General features: G+C 40.0%; 1 protein-coding gene across 1 annotated transcript; it reads right to left on the bottom strand.

Annotated features, from left to right (window-relative positions):
* Window positions 1-768: 768 nt before the first annotated feature.
* herpud1 (homocysteine-inducible, endoplasmic reticulum stress-inducible, ubiquitin-like domain member 1) lies at window positions 769-12,169 on the bottom strand. Its single transcript, XM_046393557.1, has 8 exons — window positions 11,682-12,169; window positions 9,725-9,802; window positions 8,720-8,797; window positions 7,515-7,687; window positions 6,751-6,861; window positions 6,225-6,602; window positions 2,985-3,105; window positions 769-2,684 (listed from the first exon to the last, which is right to left on the bottom strand). The coding sequence occupies exons 1-8, from the start codon at window positions 11,832-11,834 to the stop codon at window positions 2,496-2,498; spliced, it is 1,281 nt and encodes a 426-aa protein (XP_046249513.1). The 5' UTR covers window positions 11,835-12,169; the 3' UTR covers window positions 769-2,495.
* Window positions 12,170-12,874: the final 705 nt, after the last annotated feature.

Genomic DNA, 12,874 nt, shown 5'->3' on the forward strand with positions numbered 1-12,874 from the left:
GCTCAGTATGGCACTCAAATAATGACACGGAGTAACTAACGTGCAGCGTCCAGGGGGGAGTCATAAAGTGGCATACTTCATGCTCAGAACAGCAACGGCAAAAAGTAACATCTAACTGCGTCGACACCGAGGCTGGGTTATTGCCTGGGTGGCCATTGGGACCGTGGTAATATTGTGAATTATTTTACTGGCCACCTACACAGATATTGGACAGATATTGTCATTCAGGACCAAAACTTGGCAGCCCCTAATGTTGTTGTGTCCATACAATGCAGAGAAGGTGGTAGGCATGGGTGGGATTCAGCAGGGGCCCAAGTTCAATTTGGTTGGAGTTTGAGCACACAGTAGTGTTAGATGCTGTGAAATGCTTTTGAGACAAGATTTAGTTTGTAAAGTTTACAGCCTGTCGAGCTGTTGCTCCTTCATTGTGCTGTGTTCACTTAAAAAAAGATGCAGTAATTCCACTGGCACAAACCAAGATTCCCTGATGACTCAAATCATGGGCATTTATCATCTCAGCAGACAGTAAGAGATGATCAAACCTTCCCCAAAGACATACCGCTGATTCAGACATAGCCAGTGTTTTATACACACAATCTTTAACATTGAAAAACCATGTTGGTAACACACGCACTATGGTTTAATGATCTTCAGCGAGTTTACGCATTTACACTTATGGGGTCAAAAAATACTGGTTGCACTCTGTGTACTGAAATCTGTCAACACTCACAAACCATTTCTGCAACAAAACAACAACACAAGGACCTGTTAAAGCTGTTAAGAATATTTATTGCATCCATTATTGCAAGCTCTAAACACACACTTCATTCTACACATCCATCAATAAGCAATTCTCACACAAAGCCAAACAAACAAACAAAAAAAAACCTAAAACATTAAAATTTCCAATTAGACATTGTGACCAGTGTCACAAACTACTGTCACTGTCCAAAGGGAATCAGAGTGCTGACTTTACTATGACCTGACTTTTATCTTATTTACTTGAAAGGAGTAATAAACCTTATACAATGACATTGTTTAGAGAAGATGGTAAAAGCCATGGTTTCTCAATCAATATCAGATAAAATTGCTTAAAAATGGCAGGTGCAGTAGGAATGATGTGGAGTAGCTTCACTGCACTGCCTTAAGTTTACAATTTTCTGTAATGTTAAGTGAATGATTATAGACTTGACCTGAAACTTAGTCTCCTCTCTGGAAGAAAACCTTTGAGCCCTCTGAGTATTAGATATATATTAGAAATCTACACATGAAGAAGTCATTACCCCTCTACATGCAAAGATGTTTGCATAACATACATGTTCTAAAGTGCTTTGTGTATATATATATATTTACAAAACATTTTTAAACTATGACAACAAAAATTTGGCAGAAGGAAGCAGTCCACTTTGTATTTGGTCACAATCACCATCACCTGACGTTCACTTTTTATATTGTGTGAATGATGACATTTTTGTTCATGATTTGTTCTCCTTGTCAAGTTTTGTTTGTGAACTAAGTTCCAGTCACAGTCAGTGTCAGCTGGCATTGAGGCTATATTATTCACTTAAAACACTGACTGTGCCAAAGCAAATAAAGGCCAAAATAACTTGAATATCATATTTTGTTGTCTTAACAAAATATGTAAAATCTTGTAAAATTAAAGCCTTTCCATGTTGAATATTTTCATTCTGTAACTTAAGTTCTAAGTCTTTTGGTCTCATGATTCTGTGGTCGACAGAAGCACAGTCTGTCAAACAAGTGAAAACAACATCTGTCTTACTTTTACAGCTGTGGTCAGACCAAAGCACCACGCGTTAAGGGCTAGTTAAGAGCTAAATCTGTCCCCGGACAAACAGAATTCACACTCAGAAAGCCTTTAGATACAGCACTGAGTTCTGACTGTGCATGGATTTTTAATTCCAGTGAATATGACTCATTATGTGTGACAGAATTCATCTGGATCATTTTCTTCTTCTTTACGCTGATTTTAAATAATAGGGAATCTGAAAGACCGTGTACATAAACCCATAATTTCAGCACAACTGTCTAACAGCATCAGATAAGCAGTTTATTGTTTTTTTATCCTCAGCTGCCATCTTCTGATTCACAGATAAAGGAGCAGTCTTGATGTTCTGCTGTACTTGTCTCATGAGGGCATCTCATACAGAAAAAGGGTTGGGTTTACCAACACTCAATAGACAGTGTGTGTTTCGGAAGGAAAAATGGGATGGCTGGGGATGCTGTCTGATGTTGTTGTCCTTTTGTTTTTTGTTTCCAATTCACATTTTTGGAAATTCAAGAGTCTGGTATTGCCTTGTTTTGCTGGTGTTTCATTTTGGGAAGTCTGAGTCATTGTTGATGCACATCCATACAATGCCATGTTTTCTACTCATTGTTGAGTTGACAACTCCAGCTTTTCAAGCCAACAACTCCATGGATTTATTGCAAAAAAACAAAAACCAAAACAGTCTGCTGTCTCTATCTGTCCCAGGCGGTCAGTTGGCCACAGCCTGAGGACCCTCGGGTATGAGGGAGGAAAAGAAAGATTTGAAGAAAACCCAGGCCGTCCACATGACTGACACCCTGTGAGGAGGCACTAAAACTGCCATCATTGGTCCTCGTCCATCCAATCCACCTACTGCAGCTGCAGGTTCCTCCCTCTGTCTGTCAGCAAGCTCGCCAGCCTGAATAAACAGAACACAGTCACTAAAAACAGATCATTTCATAACGATGGGTTTAAAAGGGTTTTACAGCTAAATACACCATTTCCATCCACAGATCCTCTTACAGTAGTTCACTGAGCCCACTTTGATCAGATTAGATCAGTGGTATGTTTAAAGAGAACATTCATTTAAACTATAACGTGCAGGTTATAGACCAGACCCAGAGCGCAGGCCTGACATGGGGACGCCCAACAGAGTTGATAAAACTTTATTTAAATGAAGCTCAACTGAAGAGGAAACATCTTGGATGCGTTTTCTTACCGGATTTGGGTTTTGGTTCCTGTTCTCGTTCTGCTGGTTGTGTTGGACCTCAGGGGGCTGCAGATTGTTGGGCCCTTGGACCTGAACTCGCCTTCTGACGGCAAACCAACCAGCTGTGTGTCTGCAAAACAGAAAAAACGGGAGAGGAAATATGTTTATATAACTGCTAGAATTAACAACAAGCAACTTATACCTAACAGTTACAAGCTCAATGAGCTACCTTTTGAAGCACTTATAATGAAATCTGTCGACAATTTGTAATAGCAAAGCCGAGGCAAAGCTTTCCTCCACTGATCTACACACTAAGAGGAATTTGTGCAGAACTGCAAACACTGCAGTTTAGCACTCTTTAATAATTAGAGATGCCAACAGACAAAGCTGGTTGGTGCAGTTGCAATGCTGAGCTCAACAGTATGATTTCATCAATAATCAACTAATTTGACATCCAAAGCTGTACTACTGTACACTACAATGACATCTAGTTAAACCTGCATTCATTTTTAGCCACTTAAAGGACAACAAGCTGTAAACATGACACCGACATACAAAACGATCACCTAATTAAGGTATTAAGGCAAGTTAATATAACAAAAGGTTGCATATTTACATGTCCAGCAGACAAACAGGGTGAAACATTATTTAAATTTAAATAATTTAAAGTTTTGTTCGTGTCAACCTGATGATTTCACTCTCATTTCAGTCTGTTTTTGGTCTGTAAGAACTCCTGAAAGGAATAAATCTCTATAGCTGTTAAATGATCCATTCTGTTCACCGGCAAGTCTGACTGTGTCTGACATTTGATGTTGAGCAAGTAATGTACTGAACTGTTTTCTTCTGAAAACAGCTGCCTACTGTGGGCAGCAACACCAAACCAATGTGCTACAGATGCTAAATGCTCCATAGAGCTGAGTGAACTGCACAGTCAACTCTCAGGTGTTGTCACTTTGAGTTACCCCACTCACATTATGCTGTAAATATAAACATACTGATTTGAGAAGCTTTAAATTACACATAATTCAAGAATTGCAAACATTTTGAGGATTCACAATAATGTTTGATTTTGAAGTCATATTTTGCCATTTATATCTGACACTTGCTTTTACTATTCTTTTCTCTTTTATTCTGGGGGAAGAAAAGTGGATCTCATCTGAAGCTGTTTGAATAAAAACTGTGGTCAGTCTTCCATTTTTGTGATTTGTCTTCTTAGGAACAATGTTTTTCTACAAGGTCCTTACATATAAGTATACTATATAGACAAAAGTATGACTCTGTGCACTGGGGCACAGTCATGCTGGAATAGCAAAGGGCCTTCCCCAAACTGTTGCCACAAAGTTGGAAGCATAGCATTGTCCAACATGTGTTGGTATGTTGAAGCATGAAGGTGTCCTTTCACTGGCAGAAAGAGGGCCCTGCCAAGCCCAGCCTCACACCACACGTGAATTTAATAATAAAGAGGTATAGCCATATACTTTGTCCATATACACATACCTATTTATTATTGAGTACACACGCACACACGTGTGTACAAAGTACCTGATCAAAGGGAATAGAAGAGAACTGACTGAAAAGAAAAAGTGAAGGTGGGGGACAGAAAATATCTGCTGTTTATGTCTAAATATCTGCTGTTTATGTCTCTAAACATTAACCTTCCAACTACTGCTGATGAGTAATCATTTCTTGAATTCATATCAACTGTAAAATATTGACTGTAAACCTGTATGCCTAAGTAATGGGATGCGTGTGTTTCAGTGAAAGGTTATGTAACAGCAAACAGAGTGTGAGACCAGAACATATTAAGTAAACGAACAACATGGTCTGAACTGACAGCAATAGTACTGATGTGCTCTCTCTCTCTCTCTGTGCACTGCTGCCAACTGTAACACATCTGAAACTGAGCTTATCAAAGAAACAGACTTTATTATACATAATTATTACTACTGAAAGAGGAAACCATCAATATGACAACAGTCATATGCTGGAGCAAGCACACACAAACATATGCACGCACACACGCACGCAAGTGGTGGATTTTTTTCCGAGCTGAATATATGAGTCAGATGTCTCTGCTCTCTACAGCTAAGGATTCTTCTGTGGAAGTTACACAGCATAGGGGAAGTAAATTAACCGGAGCTTCAGCGTTTGTCTTTTGTTTGCTAAGCTTTCAAGGTGTGAGGAAAGACGAGCTTGGTTCAATCAAGGCATACAAACCAAACTAAACAAGTTCATATTTTGACTTAACTGCTGTCAACATATGTGGTGGGAACACACACAGAGCACAGTTAGCTTCTGATGTTACACCACAAACAAGGCCAATATTTTCATTCTTGACTGCACTGTCTTCCCCATAGAAGAATAAAATTAGAATAAAATTAATGTTTTAGTTTCACAGCCTCTTCACAAATCATATTTCTTATAATCTGAAATCTACTTGGATGAAAATATGCAAGTGCAAATGATTATTATTATTATATATTGCCTCTCCAGGGGGGGGTGCATACAGTTCAGGGGAGGCTCAGTGAATAGAGGTGAAAAAAATATTACATTAGTTATTGCATTAGTTATCAAAAGAAGATCACACAGAATAGCCTAAATGTGTGTGATCTGGCTCGAGAGAATACTGAGATTCAGCAGTCTGAGGGTACTGTTTTCCCCCACTTCGCCAGACTAGGAAACCAGCAGGCCACAAAGGTTCATTTTTTCCTTTGGGCACAACCAATACACAATCAATACACTAAACTCGACTGCTTTAACCTGTTTGTTCTGATGTGAATCTTCAGGTTTCAAGAGTACACATCCTGAAGTCTTGGCTGTAAGTACACACACCAAGCAGCTGCTTTCTTTATGTTAACTGACACTGGAAGTTAACACCAAGCATAGTCCCTGCTATTTCCAGTGATTTCATACTTAAATATAAAAGCAAGTAGTTAAAATAGATGGTATACTGCTGCTGCAAAAATAAAATGAATAAATAAATAATAAAAAAAAAAACAGGACATCTCAAACAATCCAGCCTCCTTTAAGGCCTCTGAGCTGTTTTAAATGTTAAGGTATCATTTAAGGTAAATGATAAGGTGAGCTGAGTGGTGCTTTTGAGAGGGGCTCTGGAAGCTAATAGGAGCGTCTGATAAAAGTTAAGTCACATGATTGACAGCCGAGCGGTGATGCTGTTCAGCCACATTTGGTTGCTGGACTTGTAAAGGTTCACAGCTGTTGAAGTAAAGAACAACTGAATGAACTTACAGGTACATGAAGAGGAGGGCACCCATCACCAGCAGAAAGCGACTCAGGCTGGAATTGAAGTACACGATCACGAGCAGAACGCCGAATCTTGCAGCCGAGTACAACCAGTCCAGCCAATCGCGCTCCACATCCTCCTCGTCTTCCATTACAGGCCCGCCCTGCGCGTTCAGCCGCATGTTCTGGTTGGCCTCACCGGGATTGATGAAAGCACCATCCTGCACTGGGTTCTGATTTGCTGGCAAGTTGTTGATGGGGTTCTGATTGGCTAAAGGGGCAGGGGCAGGGACAGGTACTTGATGGGCGGGAACAGGTGGATACTGGCCAGTGGTTGTAGCTGGTGCAGAGGGGATGGTGCCTGCTGCTGCCAATGCTGCGTGGCTGTTGGTGGAAAGTAAAACAAACATGGCGAGTATTAGAATCTAGCTGAACAGAGTCACCCATGGAGATGTCAGACCACAATGATAGACTGTGAGGCTAAAGGAAAGAAAATGTAATACAAATTTAAAGTGTGCAAATAAAAACTCACTATTGCATGTAATACTGTCTAGCGTAGACGTGCTGCAGCCACAGTAACTGTTGAGGGCTGTACAGGGAGTAGGTGGGAAAGGCTGGTTGGTTCATCTGTGGTGCTCCAGGCCTGCAGGCAAAGACAACAGACTTTTAATAACTGTTCAACACTAACTTCCATCCTGTGAAAGCAATCTCAGAGACAGTATATGTAAGAGCAATAACATCTTCAATAATACCTTCTCTCTCTCTCTCTCTTTGCACAAGGTTTTGAGTGCATGCTACCCCTCAACTGTACATCATTCTTGATTAGCTCCAACAGCATTTGAAATGCTGAGCTCATGAAACAGCCACTTACATTTTCAGACTCATGGAGTATCACTTCAGAAGGTAACAGGTATTGTAGATGAGCGGAACTAAATGAGGGCTTGTTAACTGCACTGAAAGTCACCAATTTTAAGCATTAAATTTGCTCACCTGTCATACCAACATTAGTAAAAATGTGATTTGGTAGTTAAACAGAAAAGAAAAATCACCATGTTCTTATTTTAATAATACTGCCAGTTGACATTATTTAGTGTGGATTTGAAGGCAGAATCATTTTCACCAAAACAGGGAGATCCAGTAATTATTATGTAGGCCAATTTTGCACAATTTCATCCTCATGGAGCTTTTAGTAACAATAGAAAAATATCGTAAACATTGTTGCAGTGCTAAAAGTTGATGCCTAGTCATACCAGTGAAGCTAAATACAGATAGACAATTTCCTCCACTGTAGCTTACACTGCAGCAGAAGGCCATGAAGGAGTTCCTGGTGGAGACAATGGAATGTGTGGGTGAGCTGGAGCAGCAGCTGAAGGTGGAGATGTCTGCCTCCTCTGCCTCAGCTCTGGTGTGCTGGGAGTCCGGACTGTGGAGGAGGAACTACTGGAACATGACTGTTCTGTCTTTGTGGTCTACAAGGCAAGTTTGACAACATTTAAAATTTGAGCAATGTCAGACACTCAGCATGACTGGACCGTAATAAGTTATATGTAATAAGATAAGTCTTTAGATTCAGTTCTATCATCTAGGACATACAACCACTAGTGGAGACAGAACAGGAAACCAGTGTGTCGTGAGAGACACAACACACTGAGGTCGAGACCTTAATCTGTACTTTCGATCTCTAAACTGTAGCTGGGTTCTGAAGGAAGAAAGCTGAAGTGAAACAGTTCCAGTTCACGGTGGTATGGAAATGAGGGAGGGAGAAGCGCACCTGTCAGCCTCTGAACCGAACCCTCTGCTTTTGAGCTTCATAGGTCACAGGAGGCTGGAGCTCCTCTAAAATTCCACAGAGCTGATGTATGTTGTTGAATTTTTGAGACTAAAACATCTGTAAAAACTTAGAATGCAATAGACTTGATCTGGATCAATCTATGACTGGAGTTAAAAGTAACCTCCTTTTATTATTTATTATTAAAATTAAAAGTACTTAAATAAGCAGTAAACCAAATTTAGATATTTGCATTGTTAAAGGACCCACATGTAAGCTGCACAGGAATATGTCCTAAGCTGAGTATGCAAATCTAATATTTCAACATACTGAAACCAGTCGTTTTGCTTACAGGGCCAACAATCTAAAAATAAAATTTCACAGATCTTACCAGCATTACTGAGGATACACATGAAGAAATAAATAAAAGATGATGACAGGATTTTGACATGGCATTTAAAGTTCAAGAGCATCAGAATTTTATCCATTAAAAAAACACTCTAAATTACTCATTTTTACCATTAAATTGGTTAAGAGGGAAACAAGCAGAGTGACTTCACTGTAAGCGGCTGAATGAGGACAAAAAAGGATTTGCTTCAAAGATTTCTTCAGGAAGTAACTTTCAACAAAATTTCTGACCGTGACCATAAACATTAAATGATTTGTGTATTTCAAAAAGTACTTTCTGAAAACACACATGCCAAGCTTCTGAGGAATGCTTAATATTTCTCACCTTTGGTCTAGCACCCAGTTGTCCTTGGAGTTGATTCCCAAAAGTACACACAAGGTGGAGTGTGGGAATAGAGTCAGTCTGAGAAAATAGAGATAAATCCCTGATTAGATAAACTACATGGCAGAGCAGTAGTAGTAAAGCAGCAGATATCTGACATTGTTAATATGAACCAGTCTGAAGTTTGTGTAATTTTGGCCTCAAGCAGATTTCTTTTCGTTCTAACTAGTAAATTTACATCTAGTTTCTTACAGTTGGCATAAAAAGTCATCCTGAATGACAATGAACACGGCGTCACAACAGAACAGGGTGGTGAGGCAGAGAGGGATCTTGTGCCCTTCATTCTCCTGATGATTCTCTTGTTTTTGCAGTTCATCCTAATGTGGTCACCACACGGCTCCATAAAACCCTCTTTGTGTTGTTTTCCATCCATGCAATAGCACAGAGCAGAATGAGATCAGTTTGGCTCCAGATACACTGAATCCGGTCATAAAGTGTGAGGACAGTAAGCTTTCTAAAGATGTTGCTTGGTCTCCACACTATGTGCCACAGACAAATGACCAGCATCAAACAAAACGGGTAGTGTGCTTGATGTCTTTCAGTGCTGGAGTTGTCTTACAGCTGCTAATATCTCATCTCCAGTAATATGAGCCTCTGACAGTATTGAAACACAAAAACCATGAACCAGACACATGAGATATTATACTGTACTGATTTTACAAAGAACAACCACCCTTTCACAGAGCGCAGAAATCCTTTGTGGCTATTTATCAATCGGACAAAGGCTGGTGAGAGAAAAGCAGGCTAGATGCAACCTCTATCAACCTCAGCAGCAGAATAAAGCTATAACATCCGCGTCTGATATTCACCGATTCCAGGTTGCGCAAAAAAAAAGTGAAACTTCGTTGACATGAAGTTCTGTGGAAATCACTTTTGGTTTAATGCCAAAGTACTGTTTATAGGCCCATCCGTGCGTACCTGTGAAGCCACAAACATTCTCTAACATACCTGTCTGAAGAGATCTTTAATGTGCAGATGGTCGGGTAGCAGTTTACCAGCATAGATAAGCCTCTGGTCACTCACCGCCTACAGAAGAGGAAAAAAGTTTAGTGAAAACGAAATACTCGGCTAAACTTCACTGACAATGTTTAACTGACAACATGGGAATGAGACTCAACAATTAATCTCTCTGCTGTCAGGAATAGCCGACATAAAGAAAAGTCCTGAACAAGACAAAATAATGACAAAATACAGAGTCTCTGCAGATGAACGCTTCTAGTGGGTCATAAACAATGGTTGAGGGAGATGCGAAACCATGTAACAAGTTTTATTTCCTGAGGATATGACAAGATGAGCCAAGTAGAAAATTCAGACCAAATCTCTGCTTGGTGGACAAAGCAAATCAAGTGTATTTATACAGTATAAATGATCAACTCAGTCTGTTTTCAGGAAGGTTTTGTATATTGGAGATTATGTAAAACTAACATGATATGGTATAATATTTCCAGTAAAAATTCTGATTATGATGATTCAAAGGGAACATTTTAAGTGATAACATCTGTTCTCTAATTTGGTTTTTGTTGGCTTCCATTCACTTGGTGATCCTGAACCAATGACAATAACCCCTGGATTTACATCAAGTTGGGTCCTTTTTCACAAAGCAGCAGCTTTCAAAAGTCTGCAAGTAGCTGTAAAGACAACATGGCAGAATAATACCAACTTTTTAGAAATCAACTGATGAACTGATGAAGACAGTAAGTTCATGGCATGTGTATTCAGTTGTAAGCAGGCCGATAAATGCACTTTAATAACACATATGTAATCTATGAAATAGTATACATATTTAAAGTTTAATTTTCATATGTTCTATGTATATCCCTCGAATAACCTGAATTAATGTGTACAACTTTACAACTTTTATACTAATACATTTTACTTATATATCGACTATATTTTCAAGTATTCTGTTTTAGCCTGCACTGCAGGTGAGCTGGTGGAAGTACTGATGACTCAGGCCTGTCTGAAGCACATGGCTAATTTTCCCAAGAGGTGGCAAACCCAGTCAGTAATGATTAACCATACTGTGGGACCAAAGTTGTACACTTGGACCAATATGACTGATATGGAAATATCAGGCCCTGCCTCATCTGTACGCTTCCATAAGCATCCACTCCTTGATGAGGCGTAGATCCTCCTCCGCTCATCTGTCCTCTGCCGTCTCAGCAGCAGCCTGGATGGACACTGTGTCCTTCAAGGCTGCAGTCTTCCAGGGAGGATGAAACTTGGCAGCCACATACAGTATGCAAAAGATTTTAGATACTGACTGACTGACTCTATTATTAGAGAGGACCGAGTGCAGCTCATTCTGCCATTCAACTGTTTTCCTCATCATCAAACGGCTGCACTGCACAAACCTCATGGGATTAACACAGCTTTACAAAGAGACTTGATTATATAGCAGGGTCATTTCAAACATACATGTTTCACAAATTTAAGACTTCAGTATAGACGTTAAGTCAACAATTCGGTTCAGGATAACCTCGTTATTTGAGGACAGAGACAAATATTCTTGAGATAACTACAAACTGCTGTAGACAGGCTCGACACTCGGACTTCCTTACACGTTAATACCCGTGGCCAGTTTAAGCCATTTTACCTTCATGCACACCAACTTCCTGAATGTTTTCAGGGGAGTAAATAATTACTCAACTCTAAATGGAATGTACTGAAACTCCATGAAGTTCACGCTAATAATGGTGAATAATAATAACAATGGTAAATGCGCAGGTTTAGGAAGAGAATAATACACCCAGAAAGCCAGACAACAGCGGGGAAATAGCTGACAGTTGTTAACTTGACTCAAGTCAGCTTCCAGGCATTCCAGGATATAGCCTCGAGCCGCCCGTCACACCGGCTAACTCCACTTATGGTAGCGTGCGAACTTATCCGCCTCACAATAACTCACCGGTCTGGTTGGGTAAACAGAAGACAAATGCGTTTTTAGGTCCTTCACAGTCCAGCTCAGACACACGCCTTCGACGGTTTGGTTCTCGTGAGCCTGGTTGGGCGTTTTTATGAAAAGAGTAATCGTCTTTTGTTCAGTGTCTCCCACATCCATTTTCAATCTATCACCCGTTACGGTAAAACTGTTTACTCGCGACAACTGTAATAAGAAGGTGCCTCTCGGTACAACCTGTCAGCAGATGACAGATGAAAAGCAACGCAAACTGTCTCTAAGGAGAAACTTGCGACACTCAGCTGAATCGAGAGGCGTCTTTCTGATATTTGTCATACGGGACCTTGGCAGGGCAGAATGTTGTTTCCAAACACACTGTGGCCGCTTCTGATTGGTTGCCTTCCGCTCATGTTCAGACGTGGAGGCTCGGGGAATCGTCATCCGGTGAGCATGCGCAATTATTTGTTGTGGTTCCGAGGATCGTTTATTCAGAAAAGGAGTCACCCACCCTGCTGCCATTTTGCCAATGTACCAAAAACAAATAAAAAACACATACTTAAACAGTCAATGAGAAAGTAGTAGGTGAGATTTATATGACTGTTTTGTTTCATCTGGTTAACAGAAAATTAATTATATAGTCTGTAACGTTATTTTGTATGACGTTATCGGTACCTGAAAATGGATGCAGAGTGAGGACTCTGTTATTCTTAACCTCTCAGAAAAAAAGCACATTTTCTGACAGCAAAACCTCGTTTATACACTGAAGTTGCATCAGTCATGTTGCATCAGTGAGGTGTATATCGACTTGCAAATTATCTGAAGCTTTGAGTGTTAGTGAAAACACAACCTAAGACAATCCTCAAAATCATGTTGGTTTACCAGATACAATTAAAATAAAAAAAAGAACGGAAGCAGCTAGTGATAGTACTTTACAACATGTTAAAAACGTTGGCACTACGGATTATACATTATGGTATGGTGTACTATTCTGTAGAATGTGATACAAAACAATTTTCTACTGGAATTGCAAATGCTGCTGTCCCCTTTAGTGTGGTCAAATGTCAGGGTCTGCTAGCGGACAGGAGAAGGATTCAGGGTCACTTCATCAAGACAGACCAAGTCACGCTGTGACAGCTATATCCTGCCCTGCTAAGCCATGCATAGAAAGATGCAACAAATAACCACATGTTTAGTCTGCATTT

Source organism: Scatophagus argus, chromosome 7 (genome assembly GCF_020382885.2).
Source record: "Scatophagus argus isolate fScaArg1 chromosome 7, fScaArg1.pri, whole genome shotgun sequence".
Classification (NCBI taxonomy): domain Eukaryota; kingdom Metazoa; phylum Chordata; class Actinopteri; family Scatophagidae; genus Scatophagus; species Scatophagus argus.

Bases quoted from the DNA above. Each gene is read 5' to 3' on its own strand.
- herpud1 (XM_046393557.1), bottom strand. From the start codon at position 11,834: ATGGATGTGGGAGACACTGAACAAAAGACGATTACTCTTTTCATAAAA. The intron at 9,803-11,681 runs GTGAGTTATTGT...CCTCTTCTGTAG, and splicing joins CTGTTTACCCAACCAGACCG to GCGGTGAGTGACCAGAGGCT. The intron at 8,798-9,724 runs GTATGTTAGAGA...CTATTTTCTCAG, and splicing joins TTAAAGATCTCTTCAGACAG to ACTGACTCTATTCCCACACT.